General features: G+C 44.0%; 1 protein-coding gene across 6 annotated transcripts in view; it reads left to right on the forward strand.

Annotated features, from left to right (window-relative positions):
• LOC106562868 (rap guanine nucleotide exchange factor 1) overlaps window positions 1–25,750 on the forward strand; it is a 126,672-nt gene that overhangs the window by 85,259 nt on the left and 15,663 nt on the right. For 3 of the 6 annotated variants that reach the window (XM_045689808.1, XM_045689809.1, XM_045689811.1), the window contains exons 5-12: window positions 3,072–3,160; window positions 3,274–3,426; window positions 6,284–6,343; window positions 11,283–11,397; window positions 11,736–11,922; window positions 15,580–16,119; window positions 19,505–19,722; window positions 22,582–22,749. In XM_045689808.1, coding sequence (XP_045545764.1) covers window positions 3,072–3,160; window positions 3,274–3,426; window positions 6,284–6,343; window positions 11,283–11,397; window positions 11,736–11,922; window positions 15,580–16,119; window positions 19,505–19,722; window positions 22,582–22,749 — 1,530 coding nt within the window. The remainder of the gene's footprint in view (window positions 1–3,071; window positions 3,161–3,273; window positions 3,427–6,283; window positions 6,344–11,282; window positions 11,398–11,735; window positions 11,923–15,579; window positions 16,120–19,504; window positions 19,723–22,581; window positions 22,750–25,750) is intronic. The other 3 variants (XM_045689812.1, XM_045689813.1, XM_045689810.1) reach the window with 2 other exon arrangements.

Here is a 25,750-nt window from a genome sequence, read left to right on the forward strand (position 1 = left end):
CTACAACGCCTGGGCATGCTCCTGATGAGGTGGCGGATGGTCTCCTGAGGGATCTCCTCCCAGACCTGGACTAAAGCATCCGCCAACTCCTGGACAGTCTGTGGTGCAACGTGGCGTTGGTGGATGGAGCGAGACATGATGTCCCAGATGTGCTCAATTGGATTCAGGTCTGAGGAACGGGCGGGCCAGTCCATAGCATCAATGCCTTCCTCTTGCAGGAACTGCTGACACACTCCAGCCACATGAGGTCTAACATTGTCTTGCATTAGGAGGAACCCAGGGCCAACCGCACCAGCATATGGTCTCACAGGGGGTCTGAGGATCTCATCTCAGTACCTAATGGCAGTCAGGCTACCTCTGGCGAGCACATGGAGGGCTGTGCGGCCCCCCCAAAGAAATGCCACCCCACACCATGACTGACCCACCGCCAAACCGGTCATGCTGGAGGATGTTGCAGGCGGCAGAACGTTCTCCACGGCGTCTCCAGACTCTGTCACGTCTGTCACATGTGCTCAGTGTGAACCTGCTTTCATCTGTGAAGAGCACAGGGCGCCAGTGGCGAATTTGCCAATCTTGGTGTTCTCTGGCAAATGCCAAACGTCCTGCACGGTGTTGGGCTGTAAGCACAACCCCCACCTGTGGACGTCGGGCCCTCATACCACCCTCATGGAGTCTGTTTCTGACCGTTTAAGCAGACACATGCACATTTGTAGCCTGCTGGAGGTCATTTTACAGGGCTCTGGCAGTGCTCCTCCTGCTCCTCCTTGCACAAAGGCGGAGGTAGCGGTCCTGCTGCTGGGTTGTTGCCCTCCTACGGCCTCCTCCACGTCTCCTGATGTACTGGCCTGTCTCCTGGTAGCGCCTCCATGCTCTGGACACTACGCTGACAGACACAGCAAACCTTCTTGCCACAGCTCGCATTGATGTGCCATCCTGGATGAGCTGCACTACCTGAGCCACTTGTGTGGGTTGTAGACTCCGTCTCATGCTACCACTAGAGTGAAAGCACCGCCAGCATTCAAAGTGACCAAAACATCAGCCAGGAAGCATAGGAACTGAGAAGTGGTCTGTGGTCACCACCTGCAGAACCACTCCTTTATTGGGGGTGTCTTGCTAATTGCCTATAATTTCCACCTGTTGTCTATTCCATTTGCACAACAGCATGTGAAATTTATTGTCAATCAGTGTTGCTTCCTAAGTGGACAGTTTGATTTCACAGAAGTGTGATTGACTTGGAGTTACATTGTGTTGTTTAATTGTTCCCTTTTTTTTTGAGCAGTGTATTTGTTCAATATGCCTACTTTCAAATACTTAAGCTGTAGTTGATTTAGTTTGCCTGGTACAATGGAACCATTGTTTAAGTCCCAAAAGTACTAATGCCAAGCTGAATCAAGTGCATCTCAAATGTATTTTTGTTTAACCAGGTAGTCCCATTGAGGTCAGAAGACCTCTTTCCCAAGTGAAACCTGGTCAAATTCTTTAAGAAGTCATTCAATATGATAGTGTATTGGACACTATTTTAACCTCTCTCCCTTATAACCTCTTACATCTAGACGTTCCGCTAGCGGAACACCTGCTCCAATATCCAATGATAGGCGTGGCGCGAATTACAAAATCCGAAAACTTCCATTTTTCAAACATATGACTATTTTACACCATTTTAAAGACAAGTCTCTCCTTTATCTAACCACACTGTCCGATTTCAAAAAGGCTTTACAGCGAAAGCAAAACATTAGATTATGTCAGCAGAGTACCCAGCCAGAAATAATCAGACACCCATTTTTCAAGCTAGCATATAATGTCACAAAAAACAAAACCACAGCTAAATGCAGCACTAACCTTTGATGATCTTCATCAGATGACACTCCTAGGACATTGTTATACAATACATGCATGTTTTGTTCAATCAAGTTCATATTTATATCAAAAACCAGCTTTTTACATTAGCATGTGACGTTCAGAACTAGCATTCCCACCAACCACTTCCGGTGATTTTACTAAATTACTCACGATAAACATTCACATAAAACATAACAATTATTTTAAGAATTATAGATACAGAACTCCTTTATGCAATCGCGGTGTCCGATTTTAAAATAGCTTTTCGGTGAAAGCACATTTTGCAATATTCTGAGTAGATAGCTCGCCATCACGGGCTAGCTATTTTGACACCCACCAAGTTTGGTACTCACCAAACTCAGATTTACTATAAGAAAAATTGGATTACCTTTGCTGTTCTTCGTCAGAATGCACTCCCAGGACTTCTACTTCAATAACAAATGTTGGTTTGGTTCCAAATAATCCATAGTTATATCCAAATAGCGGCGTTTTGTTGTGCGTTCAAGACACTATCCGAAGGGTAACCAAGGGTGACGCGCCCGGCGCGTTTCGTGACAAAAAAATTCAAAATATTCCATTACCGTACTTCGAAGCATGTCAAACGCTGTTTAAAATCTATTTTTATGTGATTTTTCTCGTAAAAAAGCGATAATATTCCGACCGGGAGTCGTTGTTTTCGTTCAAAGACTGAAAATGAAAACATGGAGTCGTCTCGTGCATGCGCACGCCAGTCTCATTGTTCTCAGATCGACCACTTACCAAATGCGCTACTGTTTTTCAGCCATGGGCTGCAAAGTCATCATTCAACGTTCTGGCGCCTTCTGAGAGCCTATGGGAGCGTTAGAAAATGTCACGTTACAGCAGAGATCCCCTGTTTTGGATAGAGATGATCAAGAAGTCCAAGAAATGGTCAGAGAGGGCGTTTCCTGTTTGGAATCTTCTCAGGTTTTGGCCTGCCAAATGAGTTCTGTTATACTCACAGACACCATTCAAACAGTTTTAGAAACTTTGTACTGTTTTCTATAGCTAATAATTATATGCATATTCTAGTTTCTGGGCAGGAGTAATAATCAGATTAAATCGGGTACGTTTTTTATCCGGCCGTGAAAATACTGCCCCCTATCCATAACAAGATAATAAATTGACACCACTTATAACCGTAGTTGTAGTGTGTAATGTACATTAATTGAATATCAATAGTTGTTGACTGGAGTTGTGTGCTTTTCTTAAAGGAATTGGTCAAACTCACCATAGAGAAACAGGAGCAGCCCTCGCCCACCACTCTCAACAAACCACCACCACCTATTGCCACACCTGAGAGGTAAGTGGATGTGCGCGCACACAAACACCCCTACACACACCAGACTTGACCATTTCTCACACTCACACACACACACACACACACACTGACACATTCTCCTGTTATATCTCCAGCACATCCGAGTTGCCCCTGACGGAACGGGAGCGGGAGATCCTGAGTAAGACCACGCCCACTGTCCCGCCCACCGAGGATATGACGGACATGGCAGAGGAGGACATAGCCCCGCCCAAACCCCCCCTCCCTGGCCTGAAAATGGATGCGCTCAGGTTAGGAACACTGGGAGACCATCTTCAGATATAATCGACAGTGTCTTATCAATATTATGCAGCAGGTCCCACCAGACCGAATGTTTGGGTCTTTTGCTTCTAGGGCCTAAAGTTTTTACACTAGGGCCTAAAGTTTTTACACTAGGGCCCACAGTTTACCTGGTCAAGTCAGTTGGTGAGAAGAAAGTCAGGGTCTTATTTATGGTGTATTCAAAATGTTCTAATAATCTTATAGTGCTTCATCTTCTCATCCCCATGTCTTCATCCGCGGTGAATTGAATTTGCTTTGAGATATTTAAAAAACATTGGAGACAAGGCGAGGAAGCTACTTTAGACTATTGAGATGCACCCATGTGATAGTGGTCTGTTCGTCTTTAAGCGGTCATGTAGCTCAACTTTTTCACTCATGAAAAACTTTTCATCGTTAGGGAACATTCCGCCCTCCTTCGAACGTCCGGATGGATATTGCCATCTATCGGCGTACTGTAGACCCATGCACGGTCTTATGTAGAAAGAGAAGTTCCCCCCCTTCCCACAGTCTATAAGAAGGAACCGGACATGGTCCTGCGATCTCGACTGTCTGCGGTTAGAAAAAGCAGAAGCGATGCAGACCGCATTGTGTCAGCGACTGCTTCTGTGGTCCTGTAGCATTAGAATTTCTCAACTTGTTCTTCAGTGTAGGCAAATATGTTTTTAAACTGAACAAAAATATAAAAGCAACATGTAAAGAGTTAGTCCCATGTTTCATGAACTTAAACAAAAGATCCCATAAAATTTCCATATGCACAAAAAGTGCGTTTCTCTCAAATTTTCTATACAAATTTCTTTACATCCCTGTCAGTGAGCATTTCTCCTATGCCAAGAAAATCCATCCACCTGACAGGTGGGGCATATCAAGAAGCTAATTAAATAGCATGATCATTACACAGGTGCACCTTGAGCTGGGGACAATATAATTCCACTCTAAAATGTGCACTTTTTGTCACACAACTCCACAGAGTTTTAAGGCAGCGTGCAATTGGAATGCTGACTGCAGGAATGTCCACCAGAACTGTTGGAAAGTTATTTTCTGTACCATAAGCCGCCTCTGTCGTTTTAGTGAATTTAGCAGTACGTCCAACCGGCCTCACAACCGCAGACCACATGTAACCACGCCAGCCCAGGACCTCCACATCCGGTTTCTTCACCTGCAGGATCATTTGAGACCAGCCAGCTGGTCAGCTGATGAAACTGTGGGTTTGCACAACCAAAGAATTTCTGCATAAACTGCCAGAAACCGTCTCAGGGAAGCTTATCTATCTGCGTGCTCGTCGTCCTGACTATGGTTCGGCGTCGTAACCGACTTCAGTGGGAAAATGCTCACCCTCGATGGCCACTGACACGCTGGAGAAGTGTGCTCTCCACAGATGAATCCCGGTTTCAACTGTACCGGGCAGATGGCAGACAGCGTGTATGGCGTTGTGTGGGCGAGCGGTTTGCTGATGTCAACATTGTAAACAGAGTGCCCCATGGTGGCAGACAGGCCTAAGCTACTGACAACGAACACTATTGGATTTTTTTCGATTTGCAATTTAAACGCACAGAGATACTGTGACGAGATCCCGAGGCCCATTGTCGTGCCATTCATCCGCCACCATCACCTCATGTTTCTGCATGATAATGCATGGCCCCATGTCACAAGCATCTGTACACAATTCCTGGAAGCTGAAAATGTCCCAGTTCTTCCATGGCCTGCATACTCACCAGACATGTCACCCATTGAGCATGTTTGGGATGCTCGGGATCGACGTGTACGACAGCGTGTTCCAGTTCATGCCAATATCCAGAAACTTCGCACAGCCATTGAAGAGGAGTGGGACAACATTCCACAGACAGCCTGATCAAGTCTATGCAACGATGTCACGCTGCATGAGGCAAATGGTGGTCATACCAGATACTGACTGTTTTTATGATCCATACCCCTACTTTTTTTAAGGTATCTGTGACCAACAGATGCCTATCTGTATTCCCAGTCATGTGAAATCCATAGATTAGGGCCTTAACTAATTTATTTCAATAGACTGATTTTCTTATATGAACTGTAACTCAGTAAATTGTTGCATGTTGCATTTATATTTTTGTTCAGTATAGAATTCTACCAAAGAGGAAGTGAAGCGAAGATAAGTCAAAATGAAGTCAACATGAATCATTTTTTATTGACATGAGATGAGGGTCTATTTATGAACTAAGCCTAATTGACTCTGTGAAACTCACTTTCATATGGTATCTCATCTGCTGCTAAGGATGTGTCCCAAATAGCACCATAATCCCTATGTAGTGCACTACTTTTGACCAATGCCCCATAGTGTTCTAGTTAAAATCAGAGCATTATATAGGGTATTCACTATGTAGTACACTATTTTTTAACAGTGCCCATAGGGCTTTAGTTAAAAGTAGTGCACTATGTAGGGAATAGGGTGCCATTTGGGACGTCCACTGTCAATGTGGAAAAACCAGACTATGTTCAGACTTTTAAAACATTTTATCTCAAAGGGGAATTCTAATAATCTCTAATTTTTAAGCCTAGAAGATCCTCCTCTCTTAAGTTGAAAAGGATAGTCATAAGAGGTTGGAAACTGAGGGTTATAGGCAGGCAGTCACTTATTCAGTCACTGTGTGCTTAAGGAAGCAGAACTTTGACAAATCCATAGACCTTGGGCTTAGCCAGAAGATCAGATAATACGACAACTAGGATTTTGAGTTGCTCTGCTGTCTCTATTTTTCTCACTCTTCCTCTCCTCTCTCCCTCCTGCTCTCTCACTACATATTTTTTTTATCTGTGCTTTCCATCCCTCTCTCCATGTCTGTTGGGGAACAGAGCACACTTGGCTACTGACCACTTTGTAGCTGCCCAAAGGAGATCCACAAAGACTGACACGTATGTTAGCCTATAGGGTCATTCCCTTGCATCATGAAATCACGCCCCTTTATAACTATCTAATCCGGATCCCGGAAGTGTCTTGATTGCTGGAGGGACTGATTGGTGGAGTGCTGTGTCTAGCACGTTTGAGTTCCTAATTATGCGTCATTGCCTCATGGCGTACAATGAAGCCCACGTCCAATCAGGGGAAAGCTTGGTGCATGATTGTGTACCAATGATGTCATGTAATCATACATACAGTTGAAGTGGGAAGTTTACATACACCTTAGCCAAATACATTTAAACTCAGTTTTTCACAATTCCTGACATTTAATCCTAGTAAAAATTCCCTGTCTTAGGTCAGTTAGGATCACCACTTTATTTTAAGAATGTGAAATGTCAGAATAATAGAAGAGAGAATGATTTATTTCAGCTTTTATTTATTTCATCACATTCCCAGTGGGTCACTCAATTAGTATTTGGTAGCTTTGCCTTTAAAATGTTTAACTTGGGTCAAATGTTTCGGGTAGCCTTCCACAAGCTTCCCACAATAAGTTGGGTGAATTTTGACCCATTCCTCCTGACAGAGCTGGTGTAACTGAGTCAGGTATGTAGGCCTCCTTGCTCGCACATGCGTTTTCAGTTCTGCCCACAAATTTTCTATAGGATTGAGGTCAGAGCTTTGTGATGGCCACTCCAATACCTTGACTTTGTTGTCCTTAAGCCATTTTACCACATCTTTGGAAGTATGCTTGGGGTCATTGTCCTTTTGGAAGACCCATTTGCAACCAAGCTGTAACTTCCTGACTGATGTCTTGAGATATTGCTTCAAAATATCCACATCATTTTCATTTCTCTTGATGCCATCTATTTTGTGAAGTGCACCAGTCCCTCCTGCAGCAAAGCAACCCCCACAACATGATGCTGCCACCCCCGTGCTTCACGGTTGGGATGGTGTCCTTTGGCCTGCAAGCCTCCCCCTTTTTCCTCCAAACATAACGATGTTCGTTATGGCCAAACAGTCCTATTTTTGTTTCATCAGACCAGAGGACATTTCTCCAAAGAGTACGATCTTTGTCCCCATGTGCAGTTGCAAACTGTAGTCTGGCTTTTTTATGGCGGTTTTGGAGCAGTGGCTTCTTCCTTGCTGAGCGGCCTTTCAGGTTATGTTAACATAGGACTCGTTTTACTGTGGATATAGATACTTTTGTACCTGTTTCCTCCAGCATCTTCACAAGGTCCTTTGCTGTTGTTCTGGGATTGATTTGCACTTTTCGCACCAAAGTACGTTCATCTCTAGGAGACAGAACGTGTCTCCTTCCTGAGCGGTATGTCGGCTGCGTGGTCCCATGGTGTTTACTTGCGTACTATTGTTTGTACAGATGAACGTGGTACCTTCAAGTGTTTGTAAATTGCTCCCAAGGATGTACCAGACTTGTGGAGGTTTACAATTTATTTTCTGAGGTCTTGGCAGATTTTTTTTTGATTTTTCCCATGATGTCAAGCAAAGAGGCACTTAGTTTGAAGGTAGGCCTTGAAATACATCCACAGGTACACCTCCAATTGACTCAAATTATGTCAATTAGCCTATCTGAAGCCTCTAAAGCCATGACATAATTTTCTGGAATTTTCCAAGCTGTTTAAAGGCACAGTCAACTTAGTGTATGTAAACTTCTGACCCACTGGAATTGTGATACAGTGAATTATAAATGATATAATCTGTCTGTAAACAATTGTTGCGTGTGTCATGCACAAAGTAGATGTCCTAACCGACTTGCCAAAGCTATAGTTTGTTAACAATACATTTGTGGAGTGGTTGAAAAACTAGTTTTATTGACTCCAACCTAAGTGTATGTAAACTTCCGACTTCAACTGTATATATCTATGTTTATGGTGTGTACACATCGTGAATGTCATACATTTCCAGGGTTGGGGTCAATTCCATTTAAAGGTGTTAAACACAAGATGTTGTTCATTTCAGAGAAAGGACCAATACTGGTGGGGAAATAATACTGTGAAACACTATCATTTCACTATTAGCACCAGATATATAATGGACATTTTCTGAAATCACAATACAAAAATTCAAACAAATGCTATGTGTAGAACATTTAAAAAGGTACACCAAATGGAATTTCAGTGTACTTCCTGAATTGACTGGAATTTAAATGAAACTGACCCCAACCCTGTTACTTTCCCTGTCATGGTCCCCATGTCTCCATGGCTTGCTGATTTTATGCTGTGCCTTTAACCTGACATTGACTTGTGGTAATTGCAATGTGATAACCTGGAAGGACCAACTTCTGTTGGGGTATTCCAGATGTCATTGAAAACGAGGCATTAAGCACGTAATGCTGATTTTTACCAGAGGTGTGGATTCGAGTCACATGACTTGGACTCAAGTCTGACTCGAGTTACATTTGATGACTTGACCTGATAGTTTATTTTCTAACTTGAGACTTGACTTGGAGTGTCAAGAATCGGGACTTGACTTTGACTTGAGACTGATGACTTGAAATGATCTGGCCAGGTTTTGTCACTCTTTTTGTGGCACAGTCTCTCCATGGATTACTCTCCACGCAGACACAGACCGTATCACACTTGGAAAGAATGTATTGGCTAGTGAAACGCATACTCGGCTCTCTGATTTGACCAGCAAATTGTCAATCAACAAGCTAGTGCGTTGAGAAGGTTATTTTAATCGGCTACTTATAGACTACCATTTATATTTTATATTTATACCTTTGCTTTTTCGATCTGGCCACTAACATAGGCCTACGGAATTAGACCAAATTCTTATCTGTGTTTTAGAACCAAAGAGTTGCAGGTCTTGACTCTTGACCAATAACCAGTCATCAGCATTGGTGTACAAAGGCGGACCAGAAAGCGCTTGTTTAATTTTCTCTGGTTTTGCCTGGAAAAAACAGAGTAGCCTACCTAAATTAATATAATCCATGTAAGGTACCATTTAGCAATCTGCTACGGATGTATCTTTGCCAAAACATTAGGCTACCTGGTGATTTCATTGATCCTTTTCATATTTCAGATAGGCCTAGTTTTGGGTTGGTTATAATTATATACCTCAGTGGTGGTACTGGCTATATGTCTAAAGATAGCTTATGGGATGAAGATGTAACATATTCTGGCAAATACATTTTTGTGGGGAAGAAAAAGGCTACAGACAGATCATGCTTTCCATTCAGTCCTGCAAACTCTGCCGCATACAGGTAGGCCATATCATCCTGCTTACTCTGGACTCCAGAGAAGTGACAATGTGACATGATATCCCTAGTTGATATTGACTGCGAACATGAATGACTTTAAGCTCAAAATGCAGGTGTAAAACGCAGTTTATTTCTGTGTCTTGCGTTCTGAAAATGCATCTGTGTTTATGGCTGTAATGACAGGCTACATTTGACAGTAATTGTGCGCATGCATGTGCTGATTTGCATTACTGATTTTCTGTACAGCTATCTGTAGGATCGGGTACTGCGCAAATGTAAAATTATAGGGAGAGAGACTTTCCATAAATGAATATTCAGCTCCAAATAAATTAGGTGCTCAAGAATATGAACCCATTACTTTGCAAGCTCACCAGCAATGGGGAATCAAGCAACAATTACTAGCGTAGGCTTACTAGTCTTTTGGTATGTCAAAATTGCTTGAAATGTATAATTTTCTTATGAAGCTTGCAATTGGAATATGTTTAAATGAATAATCAATGTGTTCTAGACAAAATAATGAAAAGGGCTGTCTGGTAGCCTCAATAAATAGACAAAGATTTGTAGTTGAACAAGTCATTGTCTGTATAGATTATTATATATTTTTTTTTTACTTGACTCAACTTGACTTGCTCTTAGTATGCATGACTTGGACTTTACTCAAGACTGGACCGGTTCTACTTGGGACTTGATTTGAGACTTGCTTGTGACTCGAATAATAGTGAATTGGTCCCACCTCTGGATTTTACCATAATAACCCCTCAGCAACCAGGTTTCCATCCAATATTTTTATGCGAGCAAAGTACATGTTGGAGACAGCACATTTGTTAGTAAACTTTCCATATGTCGAGAAAACAAAATACGCTAGACAAGGTGGGATCTTGTTGCGTCTGTAAAATGTGTTACGCGAGAGATGGCGATGGAAATGCCTTTATGCGCAAATATTCATATAATAACCATCATATCAAAGTAAAATTGGATTCACGCGATGGTCCTCCCACTACGACTCGATAAAGAATGCAATTTATTAGGCTATAGATTCAATAAGTTATGAACTTCACAAGGTGGTGAAAGTGCATGCAGTGATTAATGCTCCTTTCCAATAAATATCTAGGGTCTTATTCTAGTGTCATGATGATCGATGCTTTAGCTTCCTTTTGACAAATAAAAAGGATCTCTCTCTTTAGTCCATAATAATCTCATAATAATGTCATCATGTAGGCTATCCCACCTGCACTGTATCTGCGAGCTGTTGGCTACAGCACACATGCCAAGACCAGAGTGGGCATATACACAACATTTTTGTTTTGACAAAACCATCAGTGGAGTTGAAAATACGATGGAAACCCATTAAACCTTTTATGTGCACTAGGTAATTACGCAGAGGATTTTATCCGCAACAGGTCAATTTAATGGAAACTCATCTCTGGTGGGAAAATGTGCGTATTGTTTTTATGCGGATTGTAGTATATTCACATGAAAATCTGTCGCCAATTGGATGGAAATGTAGCTACTGTCATCCAGCTCAAGGAGCAGTAGACTGTGTGTGTGTACCAATGCCCCTACTTGTATTTGTGAGCCTGGTTGTGTATCAGAAGCCTGAAAAACAGGGTTGGGTTCAATTTGAATTGAAGTCAGTCAATTCATAAAGTAAACTGAAATTCAAATTGACCCCAACTTTGCCGAAAAAGCTCCATTCTCACTGATGGTCCTACATCCTACTTCTCTCTCTCCAGTCCTCCTCCGGCCCTCCCCCCAAAGAAGCGCCAGTCGGCCCCGTCGCCCACCCGGGTGGCAGTGGTGACCCCCATGAGCCGTGGCTCCAGCCTGCCCTGCAGCGTCCATAGACGGGTACCAACACACACACCTCACCAGAGACACATACCAGTACTTTGTAAGGTTATTGTTGAGTAACACCCACATATTCCACTTGTCCAATGGTAATGGTAGTACAGTGGTCTAGAGAAACTTTGTCAGAGTATGGTGTTGATTAGGGTGGATTACCAAACTATTATAATGGGCCGATACAGACTAGTGATCAGACTCGATTAGGCCAGCCATTAACAGATCGGCTGGCCTAATCGAGTTCTGTATTATTTCCTGAAACTATGTTGCTGACATCGTTGTCTGTTTTTCATTGTGTTTGTCTGTCCACCTGCCTGTCTGTCTCCATCTCTGTGTCTTTACAGCAGCAGGACTATGAGCAGGAGTTCCTCCAGAGGCGTTTCTCAGGCGGTAGCCAGTCATACAGGGGCAATTCCCCGCGCCTCTCGCCCTGCAGCAGCATGGGAAAGCTCAGCAAGTCTGACGAGCATCTCTGCTCCATGGAACAGGACAGCGGACAGTGCTCCCAAAATACTAGCTGTGAGACGCTGGGTAGGGACGCACACACACGCGCATATGTATGTATGTATGTATGTAAGTACCTACCTACCTACCTACCTACCTACATATTATTAGATTAATGCAGAGGGCCGTTGCACTTCTACTCGTCCTCTCAAACAAGCCTAAAGTTTGAGAGGATGAGTGTGTGTGTGTATGTGTATGTGTATGTATGTATATGTGTATATATATATATATATATATATACACACACACACACACAGTTTTAGAAACTTTAGAGTGTTTTCTATCCAAATCTACTAATTATGTGCATATTTTAGTTTCTGGGCAGGAGTAGTAACCAGATTAAATCGGGTACGTTTTTTTATCCGGCCGTGAAAATACTGCCCCTATCCCAAAGAAGTTAAAACTCGTTTTTCAACCACTCCACACATTTCTTGTAAACAAACTATAGTTTTGGCAAGTCGGTTAGGACATCTACTTTGTGCAGGACACAAGTAATTTTTCCAACAATTGTTTACAGACAGATTATTTCACTTATAATTCACTTTATCACAATTCCAGTGGGTCAGAAGTTTACATACAGTAAGTTGACTATTCCTTTAAACAGCTTGGAAAATTCCAGAAAATTATGTCATGGCTTTAGAAGCTTCTGATAGGCTAGTTGACATCATTTGAATCAAATGGAGGTGTACCTTTGGATGTATTTCAAGGCCTACTGTCAAACTCAGTGCCTCTTTGCTTGACATCATGGGAAAATCAAAAGAAATCAGCCAAGACCTCAGAAAATAAATTGTAGACCTACACAAGTCTGGTTCATCCTTGGGAGCAATTTCCAAACACCTGAAGGTACCACGTTCATCTGTACAAACAATAGTACGCAAGTTTAAACACCATGGGACCACGCAGCCGTCATACAGCTCAGGAAGGAGACGCGTTCTGTCTCCTAGAGATGAACGTACTTTGGTGTGAAAAGTGCAAATCAATCCCAGAACAACAGCAAAGGACCTTGTGAAGATGCTGGAGGAAACGGGTACAAAAGTATCTTTAGTCACAGTAAAACGAGTCCTATATCGACGTAACCTGAAAGGCCGCTCGGCAAGGAAGAAGCCACTGCTCCAAAACCGCCATAAAAAAGCCAGACTACAGTTTGCAACTGCACATGGGGACAAAGATCGTACTCTTTGGAGAAATGTCCTCTGGTCTGATGAAACAAAAAATATAACTGTTTTAATGATCATCGTTATGTTTGGAGGAAAAAGGGGGAGGCTTGCAAGCCGAGGACACCATCCCAACCGTGAAGCACGGGGGTGGCAGCATCATGTTGTGGGGGTGCTTTTGTTGCAAGAGGGACTGGTGCACTTCACAAAATAGATGGAATCATGAGGCAGGAAAATTATGTGGATATTTTGAAGCAATATCTCAAGACATAAGTCAGGAAGTTACAGCTTGGTCGCAAATGGGTCTTCCAAACGGACAATGACCCCAAGCATACTTCCAAAGTTGTGGCAAAATGGCTTAAGGACTACAAAGTCAGGGTATTGGAGTGGCCATCACAAAGCTCTGACCTCAATCCTATAGAAAATTTGTGGGCAGAACTGAAAACGTTTGTGCGAGCAAGGAGGCCTACAAACCTGACTCAGTTACACCAGCTCTTTCAGGAGGAATGGGACAAAATTCACCCAACTTATTGTGGGAAGCTTGTGGAAGGCTACCCAAAACATTTTACCCAAGTTAAACATTTTAAAGGCAATACTACCAAATACTAATTGAGTGACCCACTGGGAATGTGATGAAAGAAATACAAGCTGAAATAAATAATTCTCTCTACTATTATTCTGTCATTTCATATTCTTAAAATAAAGTGGTGATCCTAACTGACCTAAAACAGGGATTTTTTTTACTAGGATTAAATGTCAGGAATTGTGAAAAACGGAGTTTAAATGTATTTGTCTAAGGTGTATGTAAACTTCCTATATATATAGATATATATATATATATAGATATACACACACAAACAGCTGTTAACATATGCACATATACTCATTATATTCAGTCACTCCCTTTACACACATTTTGTAGAGAGAAAGATAAATAACCCACACAGACACACACTAAAATGTACCCTTCACTAAGCCACACCCCCTTGGTTACTGTTGCAATCTCTGACAACATTTTCCCAATTCCCCATTCATACCACTGGAGAAAACCCCTCACAATGATCTCAAACAGTGTTTTTACTACACAATCAAATTCAACACAGACTACACCTTGCTAACCAGGAGACTCTTGGGAATGTTGTGGTGGACTGTCAGCAATTTCTTCACAGGAACCTGGTAAATGAAATTTGTATCGTGGCCATCATGGATGGCTCTAATTATGCACTGTCAGCATGGAGTCAAAGCTACAAACCCCTTTTGGAGCTAACTAGTGCTCTCAAATCATATTCTGATGTTGACAGCAGATGTCATATTCATTATATAACTAACTTAACCAGTTAATATGTTTGCTAGCTAACTAGCTAGCTTTAATGTTTTCAATGGTTGTCAGTGAGACAGAGCTAGCTGACAGTGAGGAGGGAGGGGGAGGATGACTCGCTGTGGGACAGGGAGGGGTGAAGTGGAGTGATAGATGAGAAGATGATGGTGTGTAAGTAGTGATACTGGTGTGCAAAAGAGCAGCAAAGTAAATAAAAACAATATGGGGATGAGGTAGGTAGATTGGGTGGGCTATTTACAGATAGACTATGTACAGCTGCAGCGATTGGTTAGCTGCTCAGATAGCTGATGTTTAAAGTTAGTGAGGGAAATGTAAGATTTTTGCAATTCGTTCCAGTCACTGGCAGCAGAGAACTAGAAGGAAAGGCGGCCAAAGGAGGTGTTGGCTTTGGGGATGACCAGTGCGATATACCTGCTGGAGCGCGTGCTACGGGTGGGTGTTTGTTATCGTGACCAGTGAGCTGAGATAAGGCGGCGCTTTACCTAGCATAGACTTGTAGATGACCTGGAGCCAGTGGGTCTGGCGACGAATATGTAGCGAGGGCCAGCCGACTAGAGCATACAGGTCGCAGTGGTGGGTGGTATAAGGGGCTTTGGTGACAAAACGGATGGCACTGTGATAGACTGCATCCAGTTTGCTGAGTAGAGTATTGGAAGCTATTTTGTAGATGACATCGCCGAAGTCGAGGATCGGTAGGATAGTCAGTTTTACAATGGTAAGTTTGGCGGCGTGAGTGAAGGAGGCTTTGTTGCAAAATAGAAAGCCGATTCTAGATTTGATTTTGGATTGGAGATGTTTGATATGAGTCTGGAAGGAGAGTTTACAGTCTAGCCAGACACCTAGGTATTTGTATTTGTACATTTTTGTACTTTTTAAAAACTTTTTTTTCATGAAAAGCCCTCATTGGCTTCCATGCATTTGAAACGAGAGCTTGTCCGAGGATGACGGACACGAGCTTGGTTAGAGACGGTTACTATCGAACGGAGCGCTGTGATTGGTTGCCCCAAATTCTGGGGGTGGGGCATTTTTTTACGTGTGCACCCAGAGGCATATTCTCTCACACACGAGAGCACTCTATTTTTAAAATACTCACTTCAAATGTCAACAGCTTAACTGTAACCACCAATACTGCATTTCAAAGACTGTTTCCCTCTATCTCTTTCTCTCAATCTCTCCTCTGTTTCTCTTCAGACAACACTGAGAGTTACGACCCGGACTATGACTTCCTCCACCAGGACCTCTCAGTCTTCACTGGGGACCCCCTCGCCCCCTCAGGGGTCACCTCTCTGTCGCCCCTCCCTGAGTCCCACAGCGAGTCATCCTCCCCCTCCCCCGTCCCTCCTCCCACCCGCTTTAGCTCCCCACCCGCTCCCCACTCCGAATACTGGACCCCCCAGCCCGGTTCTCACATCAGCCCCTTGCACCCTTGCCGCCTCAGTGCGCCTCCAGCGTTACCCCAGAAGAAGCGGCGCAGCACCCAGGTGTCACCCTATCCGGACGGGTGCTGGGGTGGTTCCTCGCGGGGGCCCCTCTACGAGAGGTTCCCCTCGCAGTACGATAACCTGTCGGAAGAGGAGCTGCTGCACCCCACGCCCCCCTTCCCCCTCTTCACGCCCATCTCACCCATGCCCCAGAGCAACGGGGGCGTGTTTGTGGCCCAGTACCTGGCCAGCGAGAACGCAGACATTCCCTCTAGTCCACCGCCGCTGCCCGAGAAGAGGAACAAGCACGGTGAGTGATGGAGAATGGGGTGTGGGGGAGAAAAGGATAGAAGGAGTGGAAGAGAGAGAATTACAGGAAAATTGAGAGAGAGAAAGAAAGAAAAAGAGCAGGAGGATGATTGAGGAAGGGAAGGAGATGGTTTAGGGAGATAATTGAGCAAAACACAGAGAGAAATGAAACGAGGAAGATTGAGGGAGGAAAGGATAAAGACTGAGGGAGAGAGGTGGTTAGAGCGCTAACTTAGCTGCAGCGTCATTCATGCATGACTCATGTTTAGGAAATCTGCCACAGAGAATAGAGGGAGGAAGTATAACTCCAGGACAAGCACAATGGACTCCTGATCCACTGGCAGTTGGGTACAGAGGTCGCAATTATGTAACTTCCTGCCAAGCTATGATGTCATTTCCTGTTGACATTTGTTATATTTACATTTTAGTCATTTAGTGGACGCTCCAGAGTGGAAATCGAACCCACAACCAATGTTCCCTCTAAGCTGCGTGGGCGCAGTAGCCCCACAGAAATATTAGCCCACAGAGAGAAGCACGTGATTGAACTTCACTCAACTTTCTGGAGAAGTGGTCAACAACCGGTCGACTGGTCGATCTCCAAGGCATTCCTAGTCGATCGCAAAACATTTCTGTAAAAAACAGATGCATCCAATTTCTGTTGGCTGTAGATGCACCCGATTCAGCTGCCCTGCACGCCAGGTAGGCGAACTGTTGCCATTTTGAACCATTTTAACTCTGCCTTCCCGGCGGGCCCAGAGTGCAAATCAAGTGCACTATAGGCCTACCGCTGGCCAATCGGTTGGCTCAGATGACCATGTCTGCAGTAATGTAGCAGACATAAAAGAAAGCTACAGCAAAGTTAATACTGTGAGATTTCAAAACATTTAAAACCATGACTGGAGAGAGACTGTCAACGAATACAGCAAAGTTAATACTGTGAGATTTCAAAACATTTAAAACCATGACTGGAGAGAGACTGTCAACGAATACAGCAAAGTTAATACTGTGAGATTTCAAAACATTTAAAACCATGACTGGAGAGAGACTGTCAACGAATACAGCAAAGTTAATACTGTGAGATTTCAAAACATTTAAAACCATGACTGGAGAGAGACTGTCAACGAATACAGCAAAGTTAATACTGTGAGATTTCAAAACATTTAAAACCATGACTGGAGAGAGACTGTCAACGAATACAGCAAAGTTAATACTGTGAGATTTCAAAACATTTAAAACCATGACTGGAGAGAGACTGTCAACGAATACAGCAAAGTTAATACTGTGAGATTTCAAAACATTTAAAACCATGACTGGAGAGAGACTGTCAACGAATACAGCAAAGAGATGCTGTTTTGATGAGTGAGTTCATGTTTAAGTTGTTACTCAGAAAAGTGTTGACAGTTCAAAGCCATAAAATGCGTGTTCTTCCTATTTCCACTCAGCGCTACAACAAGCACTGCAGCAGTAATGAATGAGTAGGAAAGTGTATCTATTGGCTTGTGTTATTATTAGCGGCCGGGGTCTTTTTAATATGGAGGAATATTTCCCTTTCTCTGTTCATAGGAGTAACAACATGAGTTTGTGCATGAGGCAGAAATAATGCGGTGCGACTCTAGTTTTGCCATCACCTGGAAGACTCTGTCCCTTTTTGGTCAGGTATAGCAGAGGGATGTTGAGAGGTGGACCCTCAGTCTGCTGCTCTCTCCCTCCGCTGAGACTGACCATGAGATGCAGGCACCATCAGCCCAATAAAATAAAAAGCTAATTCTTCAAATGTATGCTCACTCAGCTGTGCTTCACAAGTAATACAACAGATAAATTACTGGTGCAATCATATAGCCTACCTCAAATTTTGAAATCATAAAAAAAAAATGTCCTGAACAGGAATGCATTGGCAGGGCAATTCAAGCAAAGACAATGTGCAGTGATTGTTTTGGGCCTATAGCTCACTGCACAAACCTCATTGCTGTTTTTAATTGGTTAATGTTGCATAGGTTTCCATTTTTAAGTCGTGTAAAAAAAAGAAATCTGAGCGGTAGATCTCTGTTTGCATTTTGACTCCCAAGTGATCTTGACTCAGAAAAAGTTGGTGACCACTGTTCTAGAGTTTTCCCTGTTAACACTATCAACATTTCCCTTTACTGTGGCAATAGTGATGAAATCAACACAATATTAGCCACTTTCAATGCAACATACCGAAACAAAACAAACGATGCAAGAGATTTTGTTGTAGGCAAAATGCTTTGGAGTAGGATTTCTATTGCGTTGACATGCACTACTCAGCCCATACAGACCAGACCAGACCAGTACTCAGACCAGTACTCTACACAGACCAGTACTCTGTTTATACCACACCAGTCTCAATAATCAGAGCTGCAGTAAGCCTATATGCTAGTTAGTGAGTTATTAGCCCAGTTATATATTATTTGTAGTCAGTAATAGAGGAGTGATTGCTTCCTACAAGAGCACAAAACGTATACATTTCTAAACATCTTTGGAAAGCGAATCAGGTAAAGAGCTTATTTTTTGTCTTAAAGGGACAGTGTTGTATTTTGAGACAGGCTTGCATAAGCTAAGTTGTCAATAGAGGGTAGCATCATTTGTTTGATTCTCTGTAATAATAGTATGGGAATAATAATGCATTTTATTTTGTAAAATGGTTTCTTGCATCAAACATCACAACATTTTCAGTCACCTCCTTGTCTGAAGGACAAGTGGATAAACGGGTTAATGTCAAGCCCTGCATGATTTTTTTCAAAAGTTTAAAGGAATGTAGGCCTACATTGAACACCACACATTGGCTGCTACTGTAGGCTGAATGATAGAACAACTATTTCCATGTTAAAATGTTATGGGATGCATTTGCTCCATAGTTTTTGATGGTAGGCCATTCTGGTAGACCTACATTATGATCAAATGGCCACAGTAGCCTACTTGGCCACTGTTAAAACTGTAGCTTAAAGCGGGTACAGCCTCAGTGTTCACAGTAAATGTGCGCTGGAAGTTGCACATCATTTTTGCGCTCAGCAGACCTGAAATTTGCTCAGTGCCAAACATTTTTTGAGGGAACATTGCCCACAAGCCTGGCGTTGCAAGCTACATGCTCTACCAACTGATCCACTCAGGACTGTTGAACTATGATGCCACTTCCTGTCAAGCTATGCCATTTCTTGTCAAACTGACCCCTTTTAACATGAAATTACATCACTCCTATCTTAGGAACATGCAGAGCTAATATTGTGTTTAAGGGAGTTAACTTTTCAATAATTACGCTAATTCTTGCAGTTATAATTCCCTGCATCACATATGATTGATGCATGGTAGTGTGCATATTAACATTTCACTTGAAATAACTTTTAACTTATCTTAATCCTGGTTGCCTCCAGTCCTGGCGTACATGCAGTTTGTGGAGGACTACTCGGAGCCCCAGCCCTCAGTGTTTTACCAGACGCCGCAGAGCGAGAGCATCTACGAGCAGAGGAACAAGCGCTTCCAGGAGGTCTACGGCTTCAACGATTCTTTCAGCAGCACAGACTCAGTCCACGACCCCCTGCCCATACCCCTCTTCCCACCTCCCGCCCTGCCCCCCAAGCAGAGGCAGCTGGTGAGTGTCTGTGTGTGTGTTCCTCCTCAAGTCCTCACCACCCAATCACACATTATTTTACCCTTACTGACCACCCCGCCTCAGATCTCACCAGTGGAATTTCGCAATCCTCCGTAGAGATTGATGCACTGGTTATGATGGTGGAGCGTGCAAGTGCACACTGGGAAAGCATGGAGAATTTGGATCCAAAGGTTTCTTGTGTAAGGTCTCCTTTCCAGGTGGACATCCATGCAGTCATGGTTGAGTGCTGAATGATGAAATATTTTAGTTGTAGGAGTTTAAGGTTGGTGATTTAACACTTTTAACTTAGTTTTAAATCAACAATTAAATGAGGAAATGTAAAAGGTGACAGTTTAAGCCCCCTGTGGTGAAACAGTGAGGTCATGGTGCTGCATGCTGTGGAGATCACAACAGTAGTTATTGCCTGAAGGTCAAAGGTGAGAGGTCCGATTCCCACGGTGGTCATATGCTGTATGACACCCCAGAGGACAGTTGACCCCTGTCTATAGGTCATTGGCAACCAGTGGTGTAGAACATGTGTCAACTATAAACTATTTAAACACTTGCCCCCAAATCCCCCTACCCCAAAACATGTAAATGTTGGACTACAAATTGTGCCTTCCTGTGTTATAGTTAAGCCAAAATGTTTATTCTATTCTACTGAGCCATTTACTTTTATGTTCATATGTTATGTTTTATTTCTTATTGTTGTTGCATCGCCGAGAAGGAACCTGCAAGTAAGCCTCTAGTTGGACGGTGTGAATGTGAAGCAGGGTTGTGTTCATGAGGGCACGCAACATAAAACAGTTAAATTAAATTGATCATTTCTTATTGGACAATTCTAGGTAGTCCCTATCCTGTTTCAGTCCTTTTTCATCAGTTTGAGGCCTGATGAACACGACCCAGAAGAAGAACTCTGAGGTAACGTGTACTTGTGTAGTGGTTGCAGGCTGGTTGGCTGGAAAGGATAGTATTCCAGAGCTTCCTTCCTGCAGGAATCCATTCCTCATCAATTTTCTCTTTATCTCTCCCCTCTTCTGTTCAGATCAGTCTGACAAGTCTCTCGTTCTTTCTTTTTTCTCTTTCTATCTCCATCTACTCCCAGTCCTCTTCAGTCTGCCTAGTCTCTCTCCTTCTCGCTCAAAGTGGTGTATGTCGGTGGTAACCCCTACCAGAGAAGATGAGACTTGTCTTTCTCAATATCATTCTCTCTATCAAATCCAGTCAATTATCTTAATCCTGGTTGCACAAGGTTAATTGAGACGTCTGTCTGATTGACAGTCCGGTCGGTCAATCAGTCAATGGAGGGGGGAACCCAGGGGGAGGGGCTAAGGAGGTCAGGGGGAGGTCAAATAGATTTGATTGGCCCCAACTTCTTCAGGTTAATGGGGATTGGTTCAACTTGGCTGAGGGTTGAGGTATAAAAGAGGTTAGAGTCTGCTTTAACCTGTGGAGGTAAACCTTTTTTTTGTTTCACCAGTTACACACTGGTGTCATGTGGTTTGTCAGCCATTTTGCTAAAGACTACACATGGGTAGAAACTAGATGGCTACTGGACTGCCCAATGGACTCATGGGCTGTTGACTGCGAGCCAGTAGGGGTGCAATGGATTCTGCACCCTTGAGTGGATATTGCGCTTAGTGCCTGATTTATCCACAACTGGAAAACCAGAAAATGAAAATAGCCTGCTGGATTATACTTATGTAAATCATGCATGGATGTCTGTGGGAGATTTGTGTGTGTATTCCAATTCCATGCCTGGATTTCACGTTCAGATTGCACTCCTGCAGACCTCACTACAGTACAATACTATACATAACCTACCACTGAGAGACAGAGGGGTCATAATCCTCTAGTGGCCTGGTCTGCTGTTCTCCTTCTGCAAACCACCAACCACTGTCTATTGTAAGACTCACAGCCTTTTAGTTTGATGATTTCTGTTGTACACTTTACTCTACTATACTGTACAGTCCAACTGTATTTCTCTCCTTGCTCCTCCTCCTCCGTCTCTCCTGGTAACCTTGGCTGGTGGTGTAGGGGGCTTGAAGAGGTTGTGGCCTGGGTAGGATAAGCCTGTTTGTATCTCCTAGTCCTCGTCCTGCCTTCCAATAAGCCACCATGTTACAGGCTTTAAAAACTCTGACTTTACACGGCTTTGAGAAAATAAAAGCAATTTAGACGGTCTGCCAGTCGGATAATAAGCTGGCGAGAGAAAAAGAGAGAAAGCGAAAATCATATTTCTCTTTTCTCCTGTTTCGTGGTGTGTAGTTTGACCTGGTTTCTTTGAAGCAAAACAGTTCAGAAGCAAGACGTTTGGTTAGGTTTAAGATGGTCAGATCCAAACACTGTTTGAGCGATGGGCTAAACAGGTCTTGACTCTTTTGAGTGTTCTAACCCCTGGAGATGACGCTTAGCAATGACCTTTTCTGACCCTGTGGCTGGCTTCACGTTCAGTGTCGGCAACAAGGAGTCTTGTGCTTTTCTTCTTCTGTGGTAGAAGTTTCTGCATGTCTACATTCACAAGACTTCATTTTGTACTAATGCTGTCAACTTAACTCTCTTTAACTCTGTCTTTTATAGCTCTGACGAAGGCTGTGAGACCGATATGTAAAGCTTATTAAAGAGCAGTGTGGGGGTTTCTTCTCTTTTCTCATCGCTCTGATTCTGAAACGGGATTTGATCTTAAACTGCTTCTGCTTTCTCTTCTTAGTGTGATAATGTTCCGTCTTCTTTATTTTTTCTGTCTTCTACCTTTCTCTCATCTTCTCTTTAATTCTTATTTTTCTCCCCCTATTCTCACTGCCCCTCTTCTTATTTGTCTATCCCCTCTTCTTTTTTAATTCGTTCTCTCTTCCTCAGGCCTCCCACTCTTCCTCCCCCTCTTCTTCATCATCCTCCTCTCTGCCGTGCCACCTCCAGCCTTCGTTGGTGGCGGCAGCAGAGGAGGTGGGCTCTGGCCTGGGGCTCAGCCTATCGGTCTCTAGCTCCTCCTACCTTAGTGGACACTCCTCGCTGACCACGCCCATGGTGAGTCTACCTGATTGGCCCCGGTGGCCCAAAGGCTGGGCCTCCCGTGTGCTGTGTGTTCTGGTTCCGTTTGGTGCTGTGATCTTGTGTGTTGTGTGGAAGTGCCTGTATGATATCCCTGGATCCACGTGGTGTGGTTCTGATTCTCCTGAATGGCATGGTCCCTGTGTTTTGATGTTTGTCTCTGGCATGGTTCCAACATAGCGGTGTGCTACCGTCACACACTCGGTGTGTGCGTTTAATGCCGTGTGATGTAATACTTAGGTTTACTATCATAAGATGCAAAGTAATGCTGAAAACAACCGGAACAGAAGTGGTTATGTGTACTGTGGAACAAGTGGAGTCAAAGAGGAGTCCCAAATGTCAATCTTACAAAGCCTCTATAGCAGATAGAAACCTGGTGATGAATGAGGTTGTGGTGGGTAGCTGAGCTCATGACTGAGTTCATACTTGACACTGTTTTCCATCTAATTTCCATCTCATAACCTCTATTCGATAGGAGGCAGATGATGTTGGTCTTAAGGTGTGTCCTGACCCCATGTGACCCCTGGGTGTGAGGGGCACACTGTTGTGAGCTTGACTCCCTCCTCTCAGAGAGAAGTGGTGTGTATCTTCCTGTGGAATCTAGAGGAATGCATGCAATTTGGACCTGGCCTGATGTAAAACAGATTCCTCCTCCTGTCCTACTCTTCTTTCTCCTCTTCGTCCTCTCTCGTTCTTCTACCACCTCCTGCTCTACCCCTTTCTCCTTCCTCCTGACCTCTACCCTCTTCTGCCCCTTAAATCAAATCCAACATTATTTCTAGTTTAATTTCAACATCACAGCATCTCCCTCCTCCTCTCTCTGATACACATATCTTGCCTCTCTCCCCCCACCCTGTGTGTTTGCCAGTGGAATGTTCACATTCCTCAAGTCCTCCGGGCATGATGTTTTCAGGCCATGTCATGGAGATGGGAGTCATTTAAAGGAATTTGATTTATTGCCAACAATGTCATTTCAATGGAAAATTGTTATTCTACGCTCTGTCTCTGTGTCCTGTCTCTGTGTCCTGTCTCTGTGTCCTGTCTCTGTGTCCTGTCTCTGTGTCCTGTCTCTGTGTCCTGTCTCTGTGTCCTGTCTCTGTGTCCTGTCTCTGTGTCCTGTCTCTGTGTCCTGTCTCTGTGTCCTGTCTCTGTGTCCTGTCTCTGTGTCCTGTCTCTGTGTCCTGTCTCCCGTCTCTTGTCTCTCCCTGTCTCTTGTCTCTCCCTGTCTCTTGTCTCTCCCTGTCTCTTGTCTCTCCCTGTCTCCTGTCTCTCCCTGTCTCCTGTCTCTCCCTGTCTCCTGTCTCTCTCTGTCTCTCTCTGTCTCTCTCTGGCTGGCTGGCTGGCTCTGTCTCTCTCTGTCTCTCTGGCTGGCTGGCTGTCTGTCTGTCTCTCTGGCTGGCTGGCTGTCTGTCTCTGTCTGTCTGTCTGTCTGTCTTTCTGTGTCTGTCTGTCTGCCTGTGTCTTTCTGTCTGCCTGTTTCTTTCTGTCTGTCTGCCTGTTTCTTTCTGTCTGTCTCTGTCTGTCTGTCTCTGTCTTTCTGTCTGTCTGTGTCTCTTTCTGTCTGTCTGTCTGTCTCTGTCTGTCTGTCTGTCTGTGTCTCTTTCTGTCTGTCTCTCTGTCTGCCTGTTTCTTTCTGTCGCTGTCTGTCTGTCGCTGTCTGGCTGTGTCTCTTTCTGTCGCTCTGTCTGCCTGTTTCTTTCTGTCTGGCTGTCTGTCTGTCGCTGTCTGGCTGTGTCTCTTTCTGTCTGTCTGTGTCTCTTTCTGTCTGTCTGTGTCTCTTTCTGTCTCTCTGTCTGCCTGTATCTCTTTCTGTCTCTCTGTCTGTGTCTCTGTCTCTCTGCCTGTGTCTGTCTGTCTGCCTGTGTCTGTCTGTCTTTCTCTGTCTCTCTTTCTCAGTCTGTCTCTTTCTGTCTCTGCCTGTCTGCCTCTTTCGCTGTCTCTGTCTATCGCTGTCTGTCTGTCTCTCTGTGCCTGTCTGTTGCTGTCTGTCTCTGTCTGTCTTTCTCTCTCTCTCTCTCTGTGTCTGTCTTTCTCTCTCTCTCTCTCTGTGTCTGTCTTTCTCTGTCTGTCTCTGTGTCTCTGTCTGTCTGTGTCTCTGTCTGTCTGTGTCTCTGTCTGTCTCTTTCTCTGTCGCTATCTGTCTCTGTCTGTCTCTGCCGGTCTGCCTGTCTGTCTCTCTGTCTGCCTGTGTCTCTTTCTGTCTCTCTGTCTGCCTGTGTCTCTTTCTGTCTCTCTGTCTGCCTGTGTCTCTTTCTGTCTCTCTGTCTGCCTGTTTCTGTCTGTCTGTCGCTGTCTGTCTGTGTCTCTTTCTGTCTGTCTGTGTCTCTTTCTGTCTGCCTGTGTCTCTTTCTGTCTGTCTGTGTCTCTTTCTGTCTGTCTGTGTCTCTTTCTGTCTGTCTGCCTTTCTTTCTGTCTCTCTGTCTGCCTGTTTCTTTCTGTCTGTCGCTGTCTGTCTGTCGCTGTCTGTCTGTGTCTGTCTGTCTGTGTCTCTGTCTGTGTCTGTCTCTGTCTGTCTGTGTCTCTGTCTGTCTGTGTCTCTGTCTGTCTGTCTCTGTCTGTCTGTCTCTTTCTGTCTGCCTGTTTCTGTCTGCCTGTGTCGCTTTCTGTCTGCCTGTGTCGCTTTCTGTCTGCCTGTGTCGCTTTCTGTCTGCCTGTGTCGCTTTCTGTCTGCCTGTGTCGCTGCCTGTCTGCCTGTGTCGCTGCCTGTCTCTCTGTCTCGGTCTCTCTGTCTCGGTCTCTCTGTCTCTCTGTGTCTGTCTCTCTGTTGCGGTCTCTCTTTCTGTCTCTGTCTGTTGCTGTCTGTCTCTTTCGGTCTCTCTGTCTGTCTGTCTTTCTCTGTCTGTCTTTCTCTGTCTTTCTCTGTCTGTCTTTCTGTCTTTCTCTGTCTGTCTGTCTTTCTCTCTCTGTCTGTCTGTCTTTCTCTGTCTGTCTGTCTCTTTCTGTCTGTCTGTCTCTTTCTCTGTCTGTCTGTCTCTTT

The sequence above is a fragment of the Salmo salar genome, chromosome ssa11 (assembly GCF_905237065.1).
Source record: "Salmo salar chromosome ssa11, Ssal_v3.1, whole genome shotgun sequence".
In the NCBI taxonomy this organism is placed as follows: domain Eukaryota; kingdom Metazoa; phylum Chordata; class Actinopteri; order Salmoniformes; family Salmonidae; genus Salmo; species Salmo salar.